The following is a 27613-nucleotide window of genomic DNA, read 5'->3' on the forward strand; positions in this document are numbered from 1 at the left end:
TGTGAGTCAGCGGCCAGATGATGAGTAACGCTTTCCCCTCGCTCCGTGGGGACGGGAAAAGGCTTTGCGATTTCCAAGCTAACTACAACCATGCCAGCGCCAGCTCGTGGCTGCAGCCGTGCCTGCCACCCTGCCCAAGGAGGGGTCCTTGCCCCACGGCAGAGCTGGGCCACCAGCTCGGTCTTGTATTACAGCACGATGATTGCTAGAGGCAGTAATACTGTCTGCCATGGCTTTAAAAGGTGTGAGCACAGTTTGAGCTATGACCCCCTGATCGCAAGGTGCTGGGCAAACACGGCAAAGGAATCGTTGCTGCTCGACGCCTGGAGTTTCTAGTTTGTAGGATTATTTTACATTTGGAAATTGGTTTTCGGTTTTCTTGCTGTGACAAAGCTAAAAGTCTTAGAATTTTCTTCCGCAAAAATTTTGAGTATAAAGCATGCCACTATTACTGCAATGTTACAATATAAAAGCTGAAATATTCAGTGTCCTTATTTTTAGTCTTTTCATGCAATTGTTACAGGCAGCTGATGACTTTGAACCAGGAAAGACATTTCAACCATATCACTGATATATTAAAAGCTGTTAAGTGACTCTACAAAATCTTTGTACAGAAATGGAATATCTAAAACTCATTGGCATAAAGAACAAAATTTGGGAATTGGGATTATTGACCAAGGAAACATCAGCAGCTGTATCTTGCTACTGCTAAAAGAGTATGTTAAATCCTCCCTGTATAGCTATGCCAGTTGCTGCAGGCTAACTATGTCAACAATAGCCATTTTCTCACTGCCACTCTTACATATATAGTAGCTTCACCCGCTGCAACATGTCATGTTGCAAGAAATCTTCCATTTCAGCAAGTCAGAGAGAGCAGATGCAATAGCATTTTGCTGGCATAATCTTTGTTCTAAAAAAAAAAAAACTGTATAAAACATTTATTATAATTAAGGTTGACAGAGACCCTTTCCTCAACTACAAACATCAGCCTTCCTAATGCTAACTCATGGGTCTCATTCGCTGATCTTAATACTGAGAGCTTTCTCAATTCAAATTTTAATTCTAGGCGGCAGGTGGGTACAAAAAAGGCAACAAAATGACAGGATTAACACTGGGCAGTCCCAGACATCTGAGAGCAAAAGTTTTCAAAACTGGGTGCTTAAAATTATGGGCCTGAGTGCCCTTGATAACCAGGGAACACATTAAGAGCCAGACTAGCAAATTTGGATAAAGAAGTGCAACAATATTTAGGGGCAATTTTTTAAAAATAAATTTTACATGACTCCTTAAAATTAAAATGTTTCCATTTTTATTTTCTCTCCTCTTGCCCTTGACTGCTTTCCCACTCGAAAAAAGGGAGAGAGGACAAAAGACGGTATTTGCAAAAATGGGCCTTTATTATTTTAGAAAGTTCTAATCTAAACATTTCCAAGTTTCCTGAAGTTTTAAGGACTCGGTCTAATTCTGGCCTCCTTTCTTTAAGAATCTGGCTGCAATCATTACACGTAGCTATTTCTTCATTTGCATCCGTGCACTTTGAAGTTGTGAAACACCTTCATAAGGATGTATTATTCGCAAAAAGAATGACAGCACGCAATACCAACTTTAAGCCTAATCGCTTATCCCCTCCCCGTAGGGGCGATATCGCTTATTTGAAGCGCACCGGGACGTGAATTCCCAGCTAACACCAAGCTCTCATGCCCTGCACTCAGTAAATGAGCGCCCGTGTCTGTAAGACTGCAGTACACAAGTTATTACATGCAAGCGTAACCACTAGACAAAAAGAGAACAAGAGTAAAAGTACCACGGGCGCGCGCTTTGGTAAAGGTTATCTGGCCGTGAGGCAGACGGATGACTAGAAAAACTCTCGAGGCCCCTTCGAGCTCTGGGTTTTATGATTTATACAAGCTCATTATGTGCAAGGTTTGCAGCTTTCAAACCAATCCCTTTAAACAACAATACAGGAGAAATAGACACCAGTGGAGCCAATAACTTCTGTAGGCTATTCAGCAGTCCTTAGTCATGTGGAAAGTTGTATTAAAGTTCACAGACTGTATACAGTGGAGTCAATGGGGCACAGAGATCTGATACGCGGATCTCAAAACAGGACTGTTCTTCGTAAGCATAAATGTAAATCAGGACTGAACTGTCCTGCGGAGCGACTGATTAAACATGACATGGAAACGTGAGAGGCTGTTTCTCCGCACTTTCCGTTCTCATCAAGTTCAGGGAACCGACACTTTAAACCGTCTATGCCCGAGGCTGTAGAACAGCCCGGCTCACAACCACGCAACAAGCACGTTTTAGTGACACCCACTGCTGCAGATATACCACCTATACGCACAAATCAAACTACCCGAGCTGTTGACTGTCGCATAAGATAACCACCGACGTGACTGCTCTCCCCACCCTGAGAGATATTCCTTTATAATTTCTAAAGCTGAATGAAAGACTTTTGAGAGACTCCAGGAGGAAAATTTCTCTTCGGCACTAAGCAGTTTGCTCTAGGGACTGGGTTTTCGGTATGCTACCGTGTGTCAGTTCGCAGCTTTTAGCTGATCCGCTTTGCTCGTTCACCATAAAAATCAGCTTATATTTCATTCTTTCGGCTGCTCTCGTAACGTAGCCCGCCCTGCTCCCATACATCTGCTCTACTCTCCCTGGCCCCACTCCAGGAAAGCACGGCATCGAGGAGCAATCCTGAATGGAGGCCTCGAAGCAATATGGACCAGCTCCCGCTGTTCGGGTTACGGTGCTCCACAGAGCGGAGACTTGAACCCGTGTCGGCACTAGCTGAGCTGCTTCCCATCCCTTCCCCTCGGACGCGGACAACCCGCCTCTGCCTGTGGGTAGCCAAACCAGGGCGGGGAAGAGGGAGGGAGCAAACCTACACAGTCATCTATTGTCGCATATTCAAGGGAAGGTTTTCAGGAAATTTATTCAGCTTAAAAAGACCTCATTAAACAAAAGCTTTATTTGCTAAGAAAAAACAAAGCTATGTGCAGCACCTAAGCAAAGCAAGGGTAACCCCTGCGTAGCCCCCCAGCCAGCAGCAGACCCAGTTCAACTACCAACTTACATCCCTGGGCAAAGTCCACTTGGCTTCAAGGGAAACAAAATCTGACCCCAGGTGTGCCAAAGGGCAACATGAGATGAGAATTTAAAAAAAAATAAATAAATCATTATTTCCAAAAAGAAACCAGAGAGAGAGCATGGGAGAACCCATGTCTATAATGGAAACGGCCTACGGAAAAAGCAAACACCACAACAGTAAGAGTTGCTCTGTTAACAGTGACTCCAGGTAATTAGGAAAGGCATTTGGCTTCTGTTTTCAGCATGTATTTTTTTGATTGATTTTGCTGAAAGGAACTTTACTGTTGTTTCTGTTAATACAAATCTTTCTGGCAAAACTGGTCTCCTTACAAGGCTTATGTAAACCTTCCTCCAAATGTCACAGGCTTGCTGTTTGAATTGGCAGCGAATTAACCTGTTGCAAAAAACTCATTCTCTATAAAAACTAACAGCCATGAGACATACAGCCGCAGTCCTGATGAGTCTGCTGAACTCAGAAAGGCAATGATTTCAGAGACCTGGCCAGTACCCAGCAATCTTTCCAGAACCCACAGGAGAGGGTGCTTTTCCCCATCATAAGGGGCCTCACACATATGAAGGCAATGCTTTAAGATAGCACATAGAAATGAGGCCTTGATGCCCATCCTATTTTCCTCAAGAGCTAGCATTCAGCCCCAAGGCAAGACCATGTTCTCATCTGGATAACTGCATAATTATCTTCTGCCTTCCAAAGGGACTGCACTTAACAGTTTGCTGTCTTTTATTTCAGTGGCTGATGCTACGTCAGAGCATGGGGACACCATGCACACCCTGCCACATTCAGAAGTGTGACAGAGCACATGCAGACACCCTCACTATCTCAAGAAGAGCCAGTTGCACTAGAAACATTTATATAGACAAAATCGCAATGGAATAAGCTAACTAGCACAAGCCCTCAGAATAAAACAAGGTTCCTCATTCATCCAGCAATCAGTCCGAATCTCCCTAGCTTTTCCATCCCAACCTTTTAGCTCCTCTAGCTCTTCATCAGCTCTATTACCTACGCGCTACGCTACCTATATGTAGCATCACATTACTCTCTGCTACGCAGCTCCATACTCCAGGCTGGCACAACCAGTATTGCAGCACAGGGTGCAAAGGTGACACTGCCTCTGCTTCCAGATATAGCTAAGCTAGGGCTAGCTCAGGTATGTCAACATGTACTGCATGCCGTACCACCTCCATGGGTAGCAGAGACATATTCTGAAGAATATGTCTCATCCCCCAACATATTCTCAGTGACATATATTCACCGAGGGAAGAGGGAAGGTTTGTCATGAAAATCAAGACCATGCCACCAGGTTGGGTTGATTGCTCTGTGTTGCTTGTAAAAAGATTGTTATCTTTCTGAAATCTAAAAATCCTGCATGGCAGACTTTGGTGACAACTTCCCCCATCCCAACCCTCCTCCCCCCCCCGCCCAAAAAAAAAAAAAAATCAAGCTCAAGAATAAGTTTGCATTTGCCCTCAGTATGCAGATACGATGCTTTTATTTAGGGACACCATGTAAGTGACTTGTGCAAGAGGATCTATCTACCAGGAAAGCTGTACCACAACCACTGCACAGGTTTCAGCCTGAACTGGGGACAGTAAGGCAGATCAGCTATTCTTACAGTAACATGGCATGGAAGGAAAAGTTCTGCTTTTAAAATAAACCCTTATAATTATTTATTATGTCTTTGTTTTTAGAAGACTAGAAGTGGACTAGCTCTTATGGCAGCATGTAGGCCAGTGTGCAGTCAGTATTGCACAGATGTACACACCGTTTTGTTTTGCTTCCGGCATGCACAGAAGCCAAAACATGCTTCCTCCACCCTGGCGAACTGCTGAACTGGAAAGTGAAAGCTGGCGATGAGATGCCTCAAGAAAAATAGCACATACAGACTTCACATAAAAGTCACACACAAACCGACCTACCTGCAATGGAACCCAGCACGCCGTTTGCCTTTATAAGTAAGCTTAAAGGAAGAAGCAATGCAAGAACATTGCCCTGTGAGCAAAGAGTATATCTACAACAGCTTTGAGTATCACCTAACCTTTTCCTGGTAACATTCAGCATAAACTGATCCCGTATATGTCCTTGTGTTACCCTTCTGTGGTCAGGAGTGCAAAATATATTATGATTTGACATGTTGAAAAGCTTGTCTTCATGGCTGGATTCATTCTAGTTTTACCCCCATATGATAGGATATGGAACTGCACTAATCTTGTCAACATTTTTTTTAGGAAGCAACTATAAATAGGCGGTGCTGAGTTGACAGCTAAACCTCAGCCAAGGGCAAGCCAGAGATGTTTCCTTGATAAGGCCAGAAAGCTCTCTCTCCTTTGCAGCACTGAAAATACCAAAAAAAAAAAATCTGTGAAATTGAAAACTCATTTTTAGAAAACCCAAATATGCACACACACGTATGCAGGGCTTCTATTCAGGCCAGGGCTTAGTAATGAAAAGCAGACTTTCATCCAATGACAGCATCCAAGTGAGAAGCAACCACTGAAAATTTCAGTCGTATCATGAAAATCATCCTATGAGTGCGCCAATCCAGCAGTGCGTCTGGTTTTCATTGAAAAAGTCACAACTAATCAAAATACACCATCTGCCCAAGGAACACCGTTCTCGTGGATTCACAGTAGCTACCAAGGAAGCACAGCATCCCCCTCTCTTCACATCTTCCAGAACGGAGTCTCCCTGAGTAACCTAAACAAATCCAAGTCTACTTCATGCAGCTGAAGGTACTTGACTCCATGTCTCGACCAGTTTCCCAACAAAAATATCAAAGCCTGTTCAGTTGTTTGAGAAGCTTTTCAATTACTCCTCCACTTTCTATCATGAATTACAGCAGCACTTGAAGAGTGCCAAAAATTCAGCGATCAATTGTTTCTACCCTGTGACAGGCAACAGGAGGACACAGGACAAGCTGTAAGCACAGAAGCATTACATTATGTGCAGACACAGTTTTGCTGCAGAATGATTGACAATAACTACTGGAGGTCACTATTTTAAAGGATAATGTCATTTGTGTAATTATCTGGCAGGGCCTCTCTTCACAGGCTGGCATTATTCACAAGGGAAGAATTAGACTGAAATCCAGCTGCGGAGTAAGCAGATTTGCTATTCTGTGCAGACAATCACTGTTCTTTAGAAGCTCAATGCATATGGTATATATCACTGCTAATAGTCCTACTCTCAGGACCCAAAGAATATTAAAATTCCTTCTCTATTTTACTGCGTGACATACATCGTATGATTTCATACTTTAAAAAAAAAAAAAAAAAAGCATAATGTTCTCTCTTTTTGCACCTGACCATCTGCTTCTTACTGGAGCTCAAGCTAGAAAAAGGAGGAAGTTGCTTTCACTTGGCTTAGCCTATAATCTTGCCGTCAGGAAAGTGCCCCTAGCACAGCCCCTGGCCCTTTGGCCAGGTTAGCTATTCTGGTTTTAGAGCCAGGATCAAAACCTGGGTTTATCCAGTGTGGGAGGATACACTACCAAACCCAGAAGAGCAGCATCACCTGGGCTCAACTCTGCAAAACCCAAAACCAAACATCATTTGTTTGAGCGCACAGGATGAAATGGCACTAACAGAGACTGACTTTAACTGGAATTGCTCCCTTCTTGGACCCACTTGCGGCTTCCAGGCGTACAAACGTAACAAGTAGTAAAGGGAGAGAGTCGACATGACTCTTTGCAATGCTAGCATGCCACAAGTAGGACTGAGCAGGGCTATGGTAGACTGTACCTAAACACGCATACGTTGCTGCTGGGACCCAGCTGATAGCATCCAAATAAGACAAATGAGCGCTCCTCCTCCTCTCCAGTGCTCCGGGCAAGAAGATGCCAGAAGCATTCTGCAAAGCATGTCAAAGAGACCTTTCTGTTTAACTAGGTTGTCTGAAGCTTCCCTGCTCAAGCTGTACTGTTCTGCCCCAGAACAGGCCTTGCTCTACCCCTTGGCTTACACATGGGAATTGTCTCCTTGGTCATGGAGGCCACCGCAAAGCGGACTGCCTGGCTGATCCACGCCATGATGCCCGCACTGACAGCGGAGCACTTTGGCAGTACGGAAGGGAATACAAATAACCAAACTGTCCCCCTGGGTACTGAAGAACGACAAAACAACAGTGCTACGTATGGGAAAGAGCTTCCTGAGAACAGCCATAATCCTTGCGGCCTGGGAGCAGAGGCTGACACAGGGAAGCAATAACGCTCAGATTCTGCTGCAAACCCAAAGGTGTCGAACACGGCCAGGACAGGAAGAAAAAAAACTCTTGCTGTAGGATCATGGCAGAAAAGAAAACACATTCAGTAGCTGAGCTGAGTGGCATCGGATAGGTATGTCAGATAGATAGGGTTTGATCATAGTCCCATAGCTAACACAGGGAAACAAAAGGGCAGGGTGTAACCAGCACAGATTAGCCTTTAAATAACAAGGCACACAGAGGCAAGGGCAACAGCTCCTTGTACTTACCTCCTGGACGACCTAGCAAGGCTTCACTTAATGCCTCCCCCTTTGTCATCACTTTGACCGGACAGGCCCAGAGCAGCACTGTGGAGGCTTCTGTTTTTCAGCAGATAACACCCAGCAGCCAGCTAGCCCTTCACTGAAGGGCAAGCATCTGGAAGTGCAGTTTAAAGGCTGGTTCTGGGACTGACATAAAAGCAGCTAAGTGAGCAGAGCCATGGGAACTGATGCTGCTCAACTGGTGCTGTGCTGCTGATCAGCACATCATCTAGCCGCTGTGCCTTGGAAGCAAAACCCTATTTTTCTGCCTCTTCACACATACATCATAGAAGACCCTCCCTGTAGTCAATACTGCAGACAGTAGTTTCACTCCTTCCTGGAAGCTGGACGCACCTTTGACAATTTGCAGTGTGAAAGTGGTGGTACCATTATCCCATTTGACAACTTGTTCCTGGTGGGCAGCAAGCAACAGTTATTTACCTAAGCAGAAAACGCAAGCTACTGTCTCAGCCGTGAGGTTCAGACAAAGAGAATGAATGAATTCAGAGCTCACCGATAAATGATGCCTCTTTCATGGAGAAACATAAGGGCTGAAATAATTTCTGCAGCATAGAAGCGGGCCCGATCTTCGTCGAAGCGACGCGACTTCTGAATATGGAACATCAAGTCCCCGCCATTTACGAACTCCATGACAAAGAACAGGCGATCCTTCACACACGCAAACATAACAGATATGAACAGCATTAATCATATCCTCTCTCATGCACAGAAACTTCTAAGTAAAACAGTTATCTCCCAAACAAAAACAGACCAAGTGCCCATCAGATGTTGGGGAAAAAATAAAATCTCACCTTTCTAGGAGAAGTTAAATCAAAACCAGGAAGACCTGTCAGTTCCTCCTTACCCTGCAGTCCTCCCACCTCCCAGAATTTTGCCCAGCAATGAAATGAAATGCTGTTCACATACAGATTGACAATACCCATAGGTGCGTGCTTATCAATAATCAGCTCCAGGAGGGTTTTCTGAACTGCCCTTAGCCTGAATCCAGCAGAGCATGATATCTCTTCAATAACATTCTCTGAGCAGTCACAAGAGAAATCTGTAAGTGGCTTACTCTCTACTAAACGCTGCAACTTTCTTGAGAAAAATATTACTAAGGAAAAACATTACTAATAAATCTCCCCCTAACTTAGAGGATTTCAGGAATGGGCACAGGTGCACATCCTGCAGCGAAAGCACTGCGAACACACACACACACAGAAATCCCAGTCTCAAAATGTCCTTTGAAAATGAGCTTGGGCTGGCTCCGTTCAGCGTAGGAGGACTAGGCTCGTGGGCATAACCAAACTGCTCGCTGCCTTCAGCTTCACCACGTTAACACAACAGCTCTGAGACAGCAATAACGATGCTGTCTCTAGGGTATCCCTACTCTCTACGTTCCAGAGAATTTGCCTTGTTTTAGAGAATGGGGTTGCCGGCAATACACTTGTATGGCAATTGCCTTTCAGTTTTGCAAATCTCAGCTTTCCTCACAGGTCTGATTAATCTACAGACTGCTGTGTGATGAAGACACTGATAAGGACAAAGTATATACCAAAGCTTCTGCTGGGCAGAAAAGCAACCTGTTCAATAAAGCTCAGTTTATTAACCACAGCTGCTGGTCTCTGAGGGTTTTGTGTTTTTTTTTTTGTTTTTTATAATAACCAGAACAAAGGAAAAAAAGTCTACAGATGGGGATATACTTGCTTAAACAGCATGTTCAACTGCCTGGATACCCAAACGCAGATTTAACTTGTCCAAAAAGGGTGCTTGCTTACTTGTGAGAGGAAGGATACATGGTAATTTGACTCAAAACTAAGCCCTAAGATTGTTTCAAACTGAATCTAAATTTCTCCTTTAGCATATTGCTTCAGTACATTTAGCACTGACTGTTTCAGTTTTACTCTCAATATCGGGAACAAGCAGACTGGAAAATAGGCATACAATTCACTTGAAATCAGTCAGCCTTTTAGTGGTACTATTTGCCCTTTTCTCCCCACCACAAACCCCTTCCCAGATCTGATATTAGTCGTCTACAAGCTAAAGTTTTAAACCCTCTCTAAATTTAACAGGATAAGCATTGTTATTCTCTACTTTGTGGCAGCTAGCCAGCTTGAAACGACTACTGTTGTTAACATCTTGAGAGGCACAGAGCAGAAGAAAAGCAATCGGGAACCCTTTCATTCTTCTCTGGGCTCCAGCAGAAAAGCAAATGGCTCATGACAGATGAGGACAGCACTCTTCTCAGCTCCATCCGGGGCTCTGTTAACCAGCTTCTCTTGGGCCTCTTCCAGAAGCAGCAAAGCTAAGATAGATGAGTTTCCAGCAATCTAAAAATACTGCTGTGGGTAGCACTAAGGCCTTGTATTAAGTGCTATTTCCAGTCTACACAAAAAAACAGTACTTCATTGTTTCACCCTACCCTTATCTTAGAGCAGCTTAAAGATGCTTAGGCTAGCTTGCCTATGACAGCAGGGTAGCTAGAGCAGCACAGGCTGTGCAGCCCCACCAGAGACCCCGGATGCGCAGCCCACCTCAGACCTGGGCTACCACATCTCTACTGCAGTAGTTAATCTCCATGTGGCCATGCTGCACCTACCTGCTCTGCAACCCATCCTCCAGCTGCAGCACACACAGCCTCTGTCTTGCCAGTTGGGCCAGCTCTTACATCGCTTTGTTATTCTTTCCTGCCTCCTTCCATGATGATCTCTCCACACACCACATGCTTATCTAGCCTAGCTTGTCCAGGTCTCTCTTCAAGTCCAAACTTAAAGAAATCCCTCTTGCCAGGTCTTCTACAAGGAAGTAATTTAATTTACCAGCAACCTGGCAGGGTTGTGTGTGTATTTATGTAAGTACTGTATATGCTTGTATAAACATGCATACAGTTAAGAACATATATTTTCCACTCCCTCCTTAAAGGGGAGCTTCAGGGAAACAAAATTAATCCTTCCTCTCTTAAAATATACATGTCCTGTTTTTTTCCAGAGCTGGCAAAACTCCATGGCCCTTCTCAGACTTCTGGATGTACTAGTATGTACTACTGTGTTTAAAGGAGAATACCTCCTCTTCTTTCTCAAATGTTTAGGTGAGCAGCCAAACAGCCGATGTCGAAACGTGCATGCCTGCTGAATTACATCCATCTGAATTAATAGCTTTTTGTAACAAATATAGCTCTTCCTTCAGATTAACTGCAAACCTGAACGAGTATCACTGCATGTGTACACACTGTGGTCACAAGCACAATAGATAAGGACTCGCCTCCATCCATAGTCTTGTTCACAGGTCAAACAAATATGCATTATTTAATTACTGAACCTCTCATCTAGGCTTAACAGAACTTTTGCCTACAGCCAAATTAGTTCCCTCTCCTCCTTTTTTCGGTCCAGCAAACTGTCTCTCCAGTTTATTACCACTTAGAAAACCTACGAGGTTCCTGAAGAAAAGAGCAGGATGGATATTACAACTTCATAACACAGCATTTGTGCACTGGCCTCTTACACCCCTGGTAGCAAGTATTAGAAAGATCAGCACTAGTGACTGTGCTTCAGGGACCAGGATCTAAGAACCAAAGCAACATTTTCTATTTTTATTCATAAGCAAGGCCATCAGCTTGCCAATCTGCAAAGACCAACCACTCTTCCAAGAATCACTGAGAAGTACAATCAGCTTTTCAACCAATCTGCAATTTGAAACACACAGAATAAGAGAGAACAAATAGCATAAGAAGAGAGCAGGAAAAGGGAAATCTCAAAATAGCAGACAGTTCAGATACTTGTACATTTAACCTGACTCCACCTGTTTCCCCTGAGCACAAGTGAGAGGAGACTCAGGTTAGCTCTGACTGAAGGTGGTAGATTTTAGCTCCTCTCTTGGGAACACCCTCAACTGGCAATTAAAGGGAGTTGTGTGCCCTCTATCTTGGGAGCTCTAAGCAGGAATTAGGAGTTGAAAGCAAGAGTGCTTCGGCTAGGGGTTAATGCTGAAATCCTCACAACTGTTTTATATTTTGCAATGCTCAGATGTTTTCCCTAATCTAGTATCTCTGTTTGACGTTGGCAAAAGTAAGAAAGAGAATTTGAGTCAACAGGAAATGGTGACGTTAAAACCTTCACAGCAACAGCAGCCACATGAGGAAATCACATTGCACCATTTCTGGACTGGGATTGAGATGAATAAAGCTCCAGAACAATTGTTACTGTAAATTAAAGAAATACTTGAAGGAAATATAAATGAAGTCCATGGGGTCAGACGGGCCGACCTACATCTAAAAATTACCCTGACAATTTCAGGGCAAGAGAACTGTATTTTTACATTTGTTCGTTTAAATTTGAGTTTGCCATGCCCTATCAGCAGGGCAGGGGCTGTTGGGAGTACATATAATGTCCTAAGGACAGTGTTTGATAGCATTTAAACGTACCTGCTTGGTTTATTTATTTGTTCGTCTCAGTGAAGTATTGGTGGCATCTGAAGGGAGTCCCCAGTCCCAAAACCACCGTGTGGAACAAGCCAAATACTGGTTACTACCCCTTGCAAATGCAAGCATCCACCAAGCTCCAACATTTAAGCCAGTTTAGCTTTTTGTCCCCACCAACTCCACTAGAAGGCTGCTTTGAACCCTCGTATCTTTCCTCTTCATTGTCACGGGAGAAAAAAAATAATCCAGATTCTACTAAAAGAACATCTTTTCCCTCCCCACAGGAAAAAGGGGCCAGTGCAATGGCTAATTTCTACCACTTCCAGTTAAGAGTCACAGCTGATGCCCATGTACAAGCAACGTAAGATCAGTGTCATGCCAAAGGCATGATGGCTGAAGTAAGAGCCTTACCTCTGTTTATAGGTTTTCATGCAAAAAGTAAACAGGACAAGGCAGTACCATGGCCCTAGTTCAGGCTCTGCAGAGGGAGAAGGGGAAGGGAAACATTTCCTACGCGCAGACGTGGAGGAAGGTAATGGCAAAGTTGCCTCCCCTTACTGCAGCCCTGCAGCCACTGCGCCAAGGACCGGGTGGAGGTCAGAGGGGACTTCTGTCAAGACAGGCACTGGTGGAAGAACATCACATGGATTCAAGACCCACAGGGAAACTCCAAGGAGGCCACCAAAAGGGCCTCTCCAGTCTCCGGACTCACCAGAAGTGGGACTGGGCAAGCTCTGCACGTGCCCTTCGCAGTAGAGCTCTCCCAGGCTGCTGCTTCGACCCATACTGATGCCTCTGTGGGACAAGGGGCTGAGCCACCCAAGTAAGAACACATCCCTGGAGTAACTTTACACAAACCTTGTCGTTAGCTGAAGCTGCCATACAAGGCATCAACTGAAAGGCATGGAGACCTGGTGAAATGTGGTTTAGAGCTGGTCCAATTTTTCAAAAATAAATAAATAAATAAATAAAATAAAATCTGTCTGGCTCTGGAATCTGCTAAGTTTGCATTTCATCTTTGTGGAAATAACTTGTGCACACAATGCATTAGAAAAACAGCTTTGGGCCTCATCTGAGTTCACTGAACCCAAAGGGTTTCCCCAAGAAAACAGTCATTTTTCACTGTTTTAGCAGTTTATGCTTTGCAGAGTGGAAGGTAGGCTTTCAAAATTATCTCCATACAGAGACAGCTGTGTCACCGCACTTTGCAGTGAAAGGTTATTGCTTTCACAAAGAGTAGCAAAGCTTAGGGAGCTTGTAAGCAAATTATTGCAAGACAATCACAAGAGTCACCAGGCTCCCTTAGAGCTCCCCACGTTCCTTCTCTCCTACTGTGGTCCCACAAACAAACCTGCCTTAGGTCTTGCTGGAAGCGTGCAAATAAACCCGGCCATCTCAGGACCTGGCTTCTGAAAGCCACCCATCACTAGCAGTGCAAGGGTCCATCCATATCTGGGTCAAGGCACTCTGAAGCACACGACCCGGAAAAGGAATGCTAAACAGATTCATTTCACAATATTTATTTTCACAGGAGTAACACAACCAAAAACTGCACTCAGACTACCTGCTGTATCCTGAAACGCCTCTCTTCCCTACCTAGCCCTTTGACCAGCCCTGAATTCTCGTGAGCTCCCAGCTAAGAGGTTTACACGAGAGCAGGCTGTTCAAGTGGGCTACGCTTAGTGGTGTTTCAGAACTGAACGGGATTACAGGCGTCATCAGAACGGGCTCACTAAGGGGGAATTGCTGAAACCACCTCTGCACACACACAGGCATGCACCAGTGCAGAGCAAGTGATCCCAGCCCCAAATTTCCGGACACTGTCAAAGCAGCATTCACCTGACTGCAGTGGAACAAGTCATTGACTTACTCTAGGTGAAGGTTTGGTCCTTCGATTTGAAATTAGAATAACTCCATTAAGTAGAGGAGAAGTACCACCTCCATGCCATGCTTGCTCAGCTGGAATTATCTGTACGCATTAGTTATGCTGCTTAAACACAGTCATAGCGATGACTGCCACTGGCACCTGCCACCGCTCAGCACGTCGCTGCCGCCCAAGATTCCCAACCGAACAAGATGCAATCTGCTGGCTCATTTTTGGTACTCTACAAGCCATTTTCTCTCTCTGCTTCAGTGACTCCAGAAGTACATGCCAGCATCGACAACAATTTGTACCTAGGAGAAAACAAACTGCAGCAAGAGCACACGCCACAAATAGCCAAGGCGCTATAGATATGGAAGAGATCATGGTGTGCCACACCATGTCTGAAAGGCTGGGAAAGGAGGTTTCTTTCTTTTGTTGTTTCCTTTTTTTTTTTCTTTTTTTTTTTCCAGTCACATGGAGATGCAGTGAAAATTCAGCACCTTCACTTCCTTGAGGCTTCTCTGGCCTACAACCAGTGAACAAACTTGAGAAACGCAGGCCAGTTCCCCACACTGAATTCATTTTTATCTCTTTCACCAATGAACTGCTGGTGCTACCATCACAACTCCAGGGCCAGGGCAGCCATCACTTACAACCGTGCTCTGCTATTTTATGCTGCTGATAGTGGCACAACGTAGACTTTCCTATGCAGCGTCAGCAAGGCACATAAACGTAGCCTAGAGAATAGTATATTGGTTCTTCCTATTTGCATAAACAAACTCTCCAGGGTCCCTCAGGGTAAAGGCTGCCGCGTGTGCAATGTGTGCACAGCACAGTATTAACCCTGAGCTAATTCCAGAAGAGCTGAACAGCTACAACTCCGTGCGAGCCAATGGGAGCTGTGGGTTCCTACCTGCTCCAAAAAAAAAAAAAAAAAAAAAAATCAGGAACCTAACTACATCCTCCAAATTTCTGCTCGTGTTCTCTTAACCACTTCGCTGAAATTTTAACCTCACAGGCTGAAGGTCTTTTGTAACACAGAGTCAAATTGAATTTCGCTGGAACAATGCACCCTTTGAGATATGCGGATGAACATATGTGCTGCCTTCTTCCTCGTCCCCTCCCCTCAGGACGTTTTAATTCACAAAATTATACTATCAGTTCATCTTATGACCAGAAACTTCTACTAAACCTGCATGTAAAGGGATGCTCTTTATAACTCTTGTTTATTTTCATCGGTTTCATTGGAAACAAAAAGCCCAACTGGAAGAAAAACCTCAGGCAGTAGGTTAACCAATTAAATCACATACAAAAACTCTCTGTGTAATCCCAGCTCCAAAAGAAAGTATCAGCTTGGCCACGAGAACAAAATAAAATAAAGATATAAGACAAAATGAGAGAAGTAATAAAACAAAAGCCCCTCCTCCAGGCCTTCATAAACAGCACAGGAAATTCCATAAACACTCTATCCCACCTGAAAGATCAAAACACAAAGGGCTCGCCAGACCTAGATGGGAATAAATTCAGGAATAAGGAAACACGCTAGACTTTATGAAGCTATACACATTGCTCCTTAATCAAAGATTTGTGGGACGTCTGTAGCTCTCAGCTGGCTGCTACTATCATGGTATCTCAGAAGAGGGTAGCCCTGTAACGATCGTGTGGGAAGCTCTTTTGACAGCCCTCATTTCAGAGCAAGCTATTGGAATTGCTGTCTCCAGCTCAGAGTGAACAACTTGAGACAGCTTTGGATTGTTTTTCAAAAATACTTACTGTCTGCAACATCTGCTAACCTAAGACTGTGCTGGGGAAAGCCAGAGACCTCCACAAGCTAGGTTAAAGGTCCTTAGAAAAATTAAAGCACCAAAATACTCGAAGTGGCTCGCCACTAGGGTTTTGTGGATCCACCCTTGCATCCTAAACATTGTCTGGAACACAACGCAGATTTAAACCTCAAAGTACTGTTGGGTTGAGCCTCAGCTGGTTAGCTCTTCTCTGAGGTTTGGAAACAGTTCTTTCTGATGCAAACGAGCATCCAGTCACTCAGGCTGCTTGCGAGTTGGCTCACTTTCAACCCCTTTTTATACCACAACCTCCTAGATTTTAAGGCCAAACAAGAACACTACTTTCATGTACTGCGACTAACCATATGCAACAATCTCCTCCAGTTAACACTGCACTAAGCCTGACAAACTTGTCTGACTAATATTTGCAGTGTTTCTCATAAGCCATTGCAGATGGAGATGCATGTTTGCTCAGCTTCGTAACAGTGCCAGCATCCAAAGGACCCTGAGCAACTAGGGCAGGAAAGCTTTACTAAGTGGCTACAATAGTGCTAAAAAAAGATGATGGTAACTAACAGATCACATTTTCACCTCAGTTCAAATCGCTTCATATTTTACAGTGCGCAGCGTAAGTGTGGACACCCAGCAAAATTCACAGATAAAAACAGAAATGTCAGCCTGATCTTGTTTCATCATCTGAAGACAAACCACTCTGCCTGTGGTGGGGAAAAAAAAAACAACAAATCCCTAGCAACAGAAGAAAACTCACACCTTTCTGCCCTCCACACTCGGGCAAGGCTCTGTATGTTCCCACCAGGAAAAGACCACCATGAGATGCTACTATGCACTTCAGAAATAGAGTCGAGCCTTTTGAACTGCATTTTGGAGGAGAACGGTGTAGCCTCATGCATCTGTTTTACTGACAATTTGGGCCAGGGCACCAAAAAAAAAAAAAAAAACTCATGGGTTTTCAGTGAGACGCATCCTTCCCTGAAAGCCTGCCCAGGCGGACCTGCAGCAGAGGTGGTACAGCAGGAGCAGGAAGGTGGAGAGTGCAAACTCCTCAGTGTCTCCCTGTCAAACAGTCCCCCCCAAAACACAACTTCCCTATGTCATCCAAGGACCTCAGGTAAAGCACAACTCCAGCTCCTTAAAGCCTGACTTCAAAGGACTTTGCAACAAGCCCCCAGCAGTGCCTCCCTTTCTTGTAGGTTTATTACTCAAGGGAACGCTAAGTCTTGCTGAGCCTCTTAGAAGAGGCCAGGCCTAGGAACGAGTTCTTCCCGTCACCTTCTCCACTTGATTTTGGCCGACGCTGCAGGACACTCCTGTCGTCTTCCAGCCCAGAGGCCTAGGGCTAGTAACAGTCTCAACGCTTAAGAAAGGGGGAAAGAGATCCAGCAAGCTGGCAGGAAAGCATCCAAGAACTGCACGTGGCTGTCAGGTATGCAAACATATCTAGTCGTACCTACCCAATGTGTTGACATACCAGAGAGAGAAGCTGAGGGTTTAGAGCCCAGGACATGATCAAAGTTATCCTCTCTGCTCCCAAAGGGCTCCCTCTTAGCTCCGAACAGAACATCAAAGAGGCCTCACAATTTCCTTATCTCTGCCAACATGCTCCCAGGCCTGTGTCAGGATGCTTGTTCATCTAACCAGTCCCCTTAAGGAAGCCTGCGCTAGCTTTCTGCACTTCCTTATCTCTGCCATACAGGGCTCCGCCCCAGGGCTGCCCGCTCTCTGCCTACTTTGAGACTATGGGACAACCAGTGGACAACCAGGCTGATGCTGGAGATCCCCGAAGGGAGCGTGACCAAGGGCTCCCCTTAACACAGGAGCGCAGCTCGACCTCTCTGTGGCATCCCGAGAGCAACGGAGGGGTAAACAGTCAGCTAGTTGCCATTGCTTGGTCCCGCCACTTTTGGTGGTGGTTTGGAGGCTCATGCTTGGAAAACTGCGTCCCTGCCAAAAGGCTCCAGGGTAGCTCAAGCACTTCCGGGAGGTGAAATGCAGGCCCATCTCAGAATCACAGAATGGTTGAAGTTGGAAGAGACCTTTAGAGATCATCAAGTTCAACCTACCCTGGTCAAGCAGGGTCATCTAGAGCAAGAGATCTCCTAAACATCTCAGAGATCTGTGACACAATGGCCACGTTGACTCCAGCAGAACTATTCTGAGCGTCCCAAAAGCCAGCAGAGGTGACAGAGTAACCTTCCTCTTCTGTGTCAAGGGCATGACATTAGCCTGCAACTTTTAAAGCAGCAGAAACCTGCATCTCTTACACAGCAGGCTGCCCCTGTGAAATGGTACCAGTTCAATGATTAGCTGCCCTGGAATTCGTGGGCCCACTAGCTTCAGTAGTAGCCCTGCTAGCTATTATTTCTGAAGGACGCTCGTTACAGAAAATCACGTACCTCTGCCAAGTTTTCATGTCTCACTATTTTTGGAATGATCACACACAGGCTCTGTGCCTCAGCAATTGTCAGCAGAGCCACATGGGAAGCAAATCCATATAATGATCAGACTAACAGGGACAGTGCTGGAATCAGCATCGCCTGGGGGACGGTCCCCTGAAAGCACCCTGTGGTCATGAGGAGAAAAAGGATAAGGGCAATAAACATAAAATGCAGAAAGCTCTGACCACTGCCATTTGAAACCATTTGCATGGGAAGCTGATTACCCACCCCCCCCAGCCTTTTTCATTCTCATGCAAGAGAGTCAAGACAAAAGGATTTAAAAGCAAACCACCTGCGCAGGAAGAATGGTTCCTAAACCCCAAAAAACGCAGGATCTACTTATTTAAACTCATTTTAATTAAAACATTCCACAATCTGCATTCCCCAGGATTAAATTACTGACTTAACTATTTGTACATATAGCCTCTTTCACCCATTCCAGGACTGTATCGTTGCGGTGTTGGATGACACCAACATCAGGTAAACGGAAACAAGCATTTTTTGGTGCTTGTGACCCCTAACGCAGAATCCAGGATTATCTGCAGGTCAGCCACAGCACCTGTCAGCAACTCACAGATTACTGCAGTGGGAGTATAATCCCTTCTGACACTAAAGGATGAGTCTCAGGCCCTAGAAAAAGCAGAGGTAAGTGGCTTAGGCAAGGTTGAAAGTACCCAAAGCAAGACATTCATTTAAAAAAAAAAAAAAAATTGAGATCCTTCTCAGCTTGGGGTGAGGAAGGGAGACCTCACTCAGGTGGAGCTGGAATTTGATTTAAATTCACCCTCTGCAGGGGAGCAGCATACTCCTTTCCTTCGCAGGAAAGGTCTCTGGAGGTACAAGTCAGAGAAATTGCCCTCTCCCTTCAGCGCATGGGTCCTGCTCAGCCCTGAGCATACGCAGGGCCACGTCCAGCCTCCTCTGCTGCTAATATTTCCTCTTTAGGCTCCAAAGACTGGGACCTACCAGGCAGAGACAACGCTTGTAGCTCCTACCACCTAGTGGCTGCAGTATTTCTCTGTAAGACAGCAAGAAGGCTGTGCTGAGGTCAGGCAGCCTCAGTCCATCATGGGCAACTAAACCAGCCCTTCCTGGTGTGTATTGATTATACTGCAGTTGAGACCAAGTTAGGACTACAGAAAACAGAGATGCTGCACAGAGGCAGCACAGGAGATCAGAAACCTTTCTGAAAGTGATCGGCAACCGATGTAAGCATGGAAAAATCCCTGCTAGCTCTAAAGAGGCAAGCAAAAGTAGCAGCAGCATGGATTAACTCAAGCAAGGCATTGCTGCTGGTGGTACTTGTGCCAGCTCAGCTAATGCTAGATTATCAGCACTACATGACATCGCACTGCGCAGCACAGACATGCCCTAGGCTGTCTAAGTCAGCCCCAGGCTGTTTAAGTTAGAACAATTTGCTGGTTAGGGTGGATTACCCAGGAGTCTGAATTCAAACTGATCTAGATCTATCCAAACCCTCAAAACACCTTTGATCACTCTGTCCTCTGAGAATTGCTGTATTTCAGACGTTTCCAAGGTCCCCGACCTTCCCAGTTCCCCCAGTCTCCTTTTGAAATGGGGCGCGCAGCGGACACCCACATTCTGGGTGCAGCCTCAGCAGTATGAAGCAGAGGGGCTAATGATGCCCCCTGTCCTTCTAAAGCACCCCAGGATGTAATTAGCCTTATCTGCAATGAGACTGCGCTGCTGGCTCAGACTGAACTTTTTCAGAATGTGAACCGTTCATACCACATTTCCAGAGCTTGGGCTGCGAGAGAGATGTGTGTGAGTGATGTCGTTTCTACATAACTGCAAGTGAATCTTGGTACTGTTTTATATACACCTCCCCCGCCAACCCAAACATAATAAAGTCCTTTGGTATTTTAAATATGGCTGCAGGACAACATTTTGAATAAGCAGTTGCTCTTTTATTAAAAAAGGATACCCCCCCCCGCAACACACACACATTCTTTTCTCCCAAGGTAGTGTTAACAGAGGGGATAACCCAACGCCATGCAAAAAAATGTAAAGCCTAAGTACTCTAGTTAAACCCTCCCGGAAGGACTCTGTCCAACAAATACCCTACTGTTGCAATCATTTCTCTATTATAGCAAAGGGATTTAATTATGCTTTCATAAGCAACTTAAATCTGGTTATTCTGGATTGAGGCAGGTGTCACTGAGCACAGAACATGGACAAAAAATGTGATGAACCACATTAGCCTGAAAACTATTTTTTCTTTTGCAAATGCCTCTCTTGTTTTTGGTTTTATTATTGGTGGGAAGATGTTTACTGTTGCTGACAATCCAGCTAACGAAACAATGTGGAACGCAGAGAATAAGAGGAACCTGGAAAAGACTGGACCTAGCAGGGTCCTACCATTACAAGCACCACTCCCTCTCAAAGACTGACCGAGCGTGTATTCAGAGCGGCAAGGACTGGGGTTTTTTCCCTCTACTCCTCTGACGGGAAGCTGTTCCAGAAATTCCTGTTCCAGGCTGTTCTACTGTTTAACAACTTCCTTTTCATTTCCAGTCTAACTGTATCCATAGCCTGTCTAGACTCATTTAATTTCACCCAGCATCTTGACAGCTGTTCCCTCCTTAGCGTTCGACATCTGCAGACATCAGTCAGATCCTCTTTTTGTTTTCAATTTGCTAGTCTAAATAGGTTGAGTTCTTCCTGTTTTTTCCCTTTGTAAAAGACTCCTCAATTACCTCATCAGCCCAGTAAATCTCCTTTGCGTCCCGAGCAGACTGAATTCATTTTTTGAAAATGAAAACAATATTGGTACAGTGACCTTAAGTCTTCTCTAATTGCCCTGAAAACACTCTATACAGCCCAGGAGTACATTTGCTATTTTCACATTTACACTGCAGTTTAGCAAATAAAGCCATAGTAAAGAGCATGGCAATGACCGGCAGAAAACTCTGCTATTCCAGGTCTAAGCTCAAACAGCATACAATATTGGACATTTCAGAAATTTTACATTAGATCTTTAACAAGGCTATTAAAATTTGCCCTTGTCTCTTCACGTTATGAACCCAAAAGGAGTTTCCTTGGTCGGCTGGCTGACTGTGACAACAGTGAGGTTTACGTTTTCTTTCTGATACACAGCATGGCTGATCCGTGAACCACATAAGCTGTATTGAAAATAAAAAATAAAACACCCTCATTTCTATAATATGAGTCTACCCCAAGGGCTCCGCCCTAAGTGAACGCCATTCTTGAGTTCCGTAGCGGGCTGCTGCATCACCCCAGTGAGAAGAGAAAAAGGTGGCTGGCAGAATGCATTTGTCTGCCTCTTTTTGAGAGTTTTGGGTTCATAAAGGAGGACTGAAGCCATTATTAAAGGATAAGTTTCTCCTGTCCCCTCGGGGGGGGGGGAAGAAAGCTTTATTAGCATTTAGCAGTGGACAAAAGGCAATAGCAAAAGAGCCCAGACAATATGGAAGCACTACACTGCAGAAGATGCTTTGGTCCTAATAACAGCTTAGCTTGGGGACTTACCTTGCTCAGATACTACCGTGGCCACTGCCTCCCTCACAGCCACTCTCCACCACCCATATCAGCAATAAGTTCCCACCCACGTGCGCACACAAGAAGAGGCTCTAAGCTGAGCGCTAAGCATGTGATACGCATTCCCGAGTTAAGGACTGCACAAGTGACAGCAATACTATCATTCACCTTATCCACACGATAAGAAATACCAACTGTAACTGTATACGGGTCTGATTCAGCGTCCACTTAATATCTGGAAGATCCTTTCCAGTAACCCCAGAGGGATGTTTCTTTCATATCACCTGTGTTCTGAACAGTATACAAAGAATGGATAAGTACAGGAGGCTACCCCTGCTTTTAAGTACAATGCTCACTGAGCGTGCAGATAGTACAATGCAAATGCAGTACTACTGAAGTTCAGCCAGCAGGACAGTGGGGCCTAAGATCACAGCAACCGAAGACACTGTAAGCCCGTAGCCATTTGTGCACATGCCTTCAGAAACACTGAAAAGCACAGAGACTGCTTCTAAGGAAGATACCCCAAAAAAAGTCTTCCTGTTATTACCATTTTGTTAGGGAGCTTAGAACAAGTCAGGATTTTGTTTGACGAATGTACATGTATCAGCAGATGTGAGCAGTGGAATGTACCAGAGTGCTTTGCTCGCCCATGAGCACAGAGCTGTCTCCTGGATCTACGGTGGATGTCTGTATAAGAGGGAACAAGTCTATAGGTGAGCGCCTGAACATGCCAGCCAGCGTCAGGAGGTTGGCTGTCCACTGCCCAGGCTGTGCGAACCCCGCTGTACTTACAGGGGTCTGGAAGCAACAGTAGAGCTTGGTAAGGAATGGGTGGTTCCTTGCTAAGGACAGGATGCGTTTCTCCGTCATGGTGCATTCAACATCATCATCTTGAAGAATGACGTCCTTCTTCAGCACCTTCACTGCGTAAAGTTGCCCGCTCTCTTTCATCTTGGCAAGCATCACCTAAGCGAAAGAGGAGGAGTGAATGACAAGGGCTGAGCTTTCTGCCTCTACAGGCAACAGAGTGCTCTTGCATCTTCTCACACTAGAAAGGGCAGTCATCTCACGAGCAGGCTTATGTATGTAAGTGAGTCAGCCTGATAGCAGGGGAAACAGTGTACAACCAATGACACACATGCTACTCTCTGCAGCAGGCTTCTGTGGAGAAAAGTGCCCACGCACAGTGCTTCAGTGCCTGGTACAGGACTAGCTGGTCGAAGCTCATTCACTGCCAGCAGATATCCTGTCCCAGGGCAAACCCTCCAAGCAGCAATATCGCTTTCCACTCCCCCTCCTCAGTTACCAGTTTCAAATACACCATTTCACGCTAGCTCTGAGGTAAAGCAGAAGAATGACCCCCATCTACGTCACTGCATCTGAAACCACTTCCTTTTAATTTCTCCAAGAAACGCTGCCCAAACGAGTGCGAATGCATACACTTGCAGTTTATGGTATGGGCCCTGACATGCAGCTGTTCTTTTGGTTATTACTTTTTTGCTTTTTTGTGATATTCAATTCGCTTTGCCGGCAGCTTTCTGTCTCCTCCCTTCCCTCCCTCTTGCTAACAAGCCTCGCTGCACAAAGCATAGCCCACTGGATAGCTTGCCTACCACATTATGAAATAACGTCACACACGTTAGTATCTTCTAAAATAAGAAATGGAGTATTCCCCCAAAGAGGCATAAATAACGCTCACCTTTCCAAAACTGCCCTTTCCCAGCACACGGAGGAAGGTTAAGTCTTTGATTCCAAGTTTGCTTGCTGAACTTTCACTAACGTGGTTGCCATCTTTTAGGCTGCCTTTTCCCTGATGTGTCAAAGTAGATCTTGAAACCAGTTTCTACAAAGGAAAGTAAATAAGTATCAGCCTGCACACAAATTGTACCTTGCCGAGATATGCAGAGATGTTCACAAGTAACCAACCTACCAACTGGGGCATTTAGACCCTGTTCAGACACACCGTATGGCCACTTGGAACAGAAAACCCATTGGTACCACCAGCACTCCACAGCTGCTGTGTGTGACCTGCAGACCTTAGCACTATGCAGAACCGTGCTGAGATGTCAAAACTAGTCCTGTACATTTTAAGTTGTAAACCCACTGCAGAGCTGCAGATTCAAGCAGCAAACCTGCCTCTCCCCACCCTCTCTGCCTGGAAAAATAAGATGATAAATAAAAAAATCTGCAAGCCTCCCATTTGACGTCAGAACGAGGACTACAGCATTTCTGCAATATGAGAAGTGCTGGTAAGATCTAGAATCCAAACAGATTTGGTCTGATCCTCTTTGGTTTATACGTGATTTTAAGACTCTTGATCAAAGCCCGCAAAGTTCATTGGGACCCAAACTGCAACATGTTTTTCTTTCCTCACAGCTGGACTGCTGGCTTCCTCCACTGCTGCAAGTTTGACCGAGGGCTCTTTGTTCCCACACCAGCAATGAGGTGCCTCTGTGTTTTCAGGAATTCTACTTAGTATTAGCACGCGTTTCTAGAGCTCCTGTTTTTGCAATCTATTAAGATCAAGTCCGTCTCCAGCGCCTCCTGTACATGACTCGCCACATAGGAGTGTGCATATAAACCACAAGTACTTTTCTTCACTTTATTACTCTGAACAAAGTCACACAGACTTCTTGAGCTCCACCTTGTGACTACTTTAGTGTAAAGCAAAATTCCCCTCTGCACAGGGAGACTTCTCAATGCCACAGAAAGGGGAAACCCCAGTAGTGTGGAGAGTACCAAAAACATTCGGAATGGCACCTGACAAAACCCCTAACAAATTTAAGCTTACAGCATGTTCTGATCACTTAACTAGAGCCTTAAGCTCACAAATTATAATAGACTGTTAAAGACTAAGCATAGATTTTTTGTGTGTGTGGTTTTACCTCCTTTTGATCTACAGATTGTACAAACAACAAGCGCTAACAAGTGCTGATTTTCACAAAACTGAGAAGAGAGCGTGTGGGACCTGTGCTTCCCTGCAACAGTGACAAAGCTGGGACGAGAACCGAGGCCTCCTGTTGAGCACTTCTTGCGCTCTGGCTTTGGGCCATGTACGCAGAGAGCGCGTTTGCGTTTGGGGGAAGAACGAAGGCCTGAATTATATTGGCTATCAACTAGTTTGGGGTCTGATTCCCCTCTTATTTATGCCAAACAGATAAGAGTCAGTGGAGTTATGCCACTACAACATAGAAGCAGACAAGTTAACCTTTATAGATTGAAGCCTCCACCAGGGTAAAACTGGATACTGAATATTCACTTTCCAAGTAAAGCGTTCGCCAGAAGCCACAGACATCAACAGCCTGCTCCTGCAGTCCACTGCCCAACGCCTCTCACCCTAACTGAAGCCTCTGACTTCTCCTGCACTCATGCAAATGGACTCGGTTATAAATGCTTCAAAAGACAGGAGGAAAAAAAAAAAAAGAAAAAAAAGAGAGGGGAAGGGGGGAGAAAAGAGAGAGACAACTCACCGAATTTGGGGAAATGTTCCCTGGCTGCAGGCCCATGCACGCCAAGGTTTTCGCAAGCTCTGCCGCATTCACCCCACAGTTGGGCGCAACACTGGCTTGACATCGGATGTGGACGTTCATTTTACAGACTGGAGGGGATGGTGGTAGGGCCGGAAAGTTAAAGCAAATGAACAATTAGAATGACTTGGAGGGATTTACTGCTGACAAATAATTTTGTAAAGGTCTGCTCTCCTTCAGGAAACACACCCCTCTGGCTTACCCCGCGTCTTTGAACTAAAGGGATATTTGCCACTGATCTCAGCAGAAACAAGACTGGGACACATATACGAGAATAAACTGCTGAAAAACAGGTGAGTATACCCCAGACTCTCCAGGTAGGGTGCCACGTTGCCTGAGGCTATTCATAAGCACGAGTAAGTTTGTCAGGTATATAAGTACCATTGCAGCTATGCCTGCAGGTAAAATTTGGCTTTGTAAGGCCCCAGAATTAGCAACACACTTTGCTAGCATTTGCAGCTATCTAACTTTAGAGACATATCATTCAGCGGGAAAATAAAATCTTTCTCTCTTGCTCTCACTCTCAGATACACATACACCCTCTTGTGGGAAATGAAGGCAAACGGAGACAGTTTGTTACGCACATGATTTTATGGTCTAGATCACTGAAACAAAAGCATAACACCAGGACATGCTTTGTCATCAATTAGCAGCATGACAGACAGGTTAGTCACCCCATATCAATGCCTTTTTTCCTTGGATGACTTTTTTTGGCTTATCTCATTAGCTGAGGAGGAAAAGCCTTCAGGTAAAGAGGAAAATGAAGGCAGAAAGCAGCAATACCCAGAATATTTTCAGCAACGCAAGTAAAGCAAAACCGTGCTGAAAGCGTCCCTTCTGAAGCCTGAGATAAAGGAGTAGAGTAACATTTTTGTAACTCTTGCAAAGATGAATATTCATTGCTTGGCCTTTTCTTAGAGGTTACAGAAATCAAGCCCACACAGTGCATCAAGAGTTTAAAAATATATGCATTTTGCTAAAAGACCACAGTAAGAAGCTGCTCACTTTTACACTGCAGGCCCTGTCGCATAATTCCCCAGAGCAAGGAGCCACAGTGGTCACAGAAGGTGGGGACTTTGTAGTTGTGCACACTGAACTTATGGGGAATGTTGATTCCAAATCTCTGTTCAGTCACCTGAGGTAGCAAAAGAAACACACAGATTTAAACATTCAAATATATACAGAGGTTCATGCTCATTTACATATGAACATTTAACTGCAAAGCTATGAATATAATTCCAACTCGGAAAATATCCCAATCCACTGAGGTTTATTTCTGGTGACCATTCTCTGACAAATCCCATCTCCAGCAAGCCTGCTCTTGTTTACTTGCTGGACAGGCTGGAAAATCTGACAAAGTAGGTTTTTTAAAAGGGCTGCCTAGCCAATTTTAAATTCTTAAAACAAACTTAGAATTATGAAGTGTGGATTACCTCATCACAGACCTATCACATTTAAGTGCCAAATATAAATTATGCTAGGTACAGGATTTTGTAACTAACTAGTTTCCAAATAATTAATTTACATAGCATGTGCAAACACATAACTTTTATGACAAATCATTGGTTTTACTGCATTTAATATAAATAGTTTTCCCAGCGCCTCCTAAATTTCTCATTCCTTTTCTCACCCTTCTTGTTATTAATAGCCTTTCATTTCAAGTCCACATTTAGCTTTATCACTTGCTCTGATCCCCTTTTTAACCTTGTTCTTTCCAACTCTGAATCACTCAGATCTCAAAGACGCTTTAGAAAACGTTACATCAGCTGAAGCAACCCATTCCCGTTAACCTCTTCACTGCTTTCTATTTTGTGCCTCAACCTGCAGCTCCTGGAAGACTGACATAGCTTGTGGAAAAGACAGAGGTGCTAAACAATGACTTTAGAGCGAGCAGTGCCTCTTGAACTTTATCTTTTTTAAAGTAGCCCTTTTTGATGACTTCAGATGAAGACACCATGCCTTCCTGAACTATATGCCAGTCCAACCAATGAAACCAATGCAATTAACAGAGGAGCAGCCAAACTGATACTGCATGGTCTGTATTACACACGTTCCTATGCTTCTTCCTCACTTTTAAACCTATGAATGAAGATAACACAAAGAGTAAATTTTTTTATATGACAGCCCTTGCCAACCCACACAACCCTGAAGATTCATGAACTATGATGATTTAAAATAACTAACAGGACTTTACCTTGAGATCTGTCTTGTTAGTATTGTTCTGGCATGTGCAAGCTGTAACAATTAGATGATGGCAGCGCTTGTGTACTACGCAGGTGCATACTAGGAAATAAAAGAGGCATGCTGAAAAGAGCCGCTGAAAGACCGAGAACGCATCAAACCATCAGCTAGGTTCTTCAAGGCTACATCATCAGGACACGGTAAAGACAAGAAAAATAATCAGGGTGGGTTAGGATTTCCCAAATCTCCTACAA

The 27613-nt window shown here is 44.7% G+C and overlaps 1 protein-coding gene across 3 annotated transcripts in view; it reads right to left on the reverse strand.

The window, feature by feature from the left end:
* PRKCH (protein kinase C eta) overlaps nt 1-27613 on the reverse strand; it is a 167380-nt gene that overhangs the window by 41964 nt on the left and 97803 nt on the right. For all 3 annotated transcript variants that reach the window (XR_011141702.1, XM_068947359.1, XM_009670698.2), the window contains exons 5-10: nt 27373-27461; nt 26184-26313; nt 25122-25249; nt 23351-23494; nt 22444-22617; nt 8126-8280 (exon numbers count right to left, since the gene is read on the reverse strand). Coding sequence is in view for 2 of the 3 variants with exons in the window: in XM_068947359.1 (XP_068803460.1) it covers nt 8126-8280; nt 22444-22617; nt 23351-23494; nt 25122-25249; nt 26184-26313; nt 27373-27461 (820 nt within the window). In the remaining variant the exon portion in view is untranslated. The remainder of the gene's footprint in view (nt 1-8125; nt 8281-22443; nt 22618-23350; nt 23495-25121; nt 25250-26183; nt 26314-27372; nt 27462-27613) is intronic.

This window comes from Struthio camelus, chromosome 5, assembly GCF_040807025.1.
Source record: "Struthio camelus isolate bStrCam1 chromosome 5, bStrCam1.hap1, whole genome shotgun sequence".
Classification (NCBI taxonomy): Eukaryota; Metazoa; Chordata; class Aves; order Struthioniformes; family Struthionidae; genus Struthio; species Struthio camelus.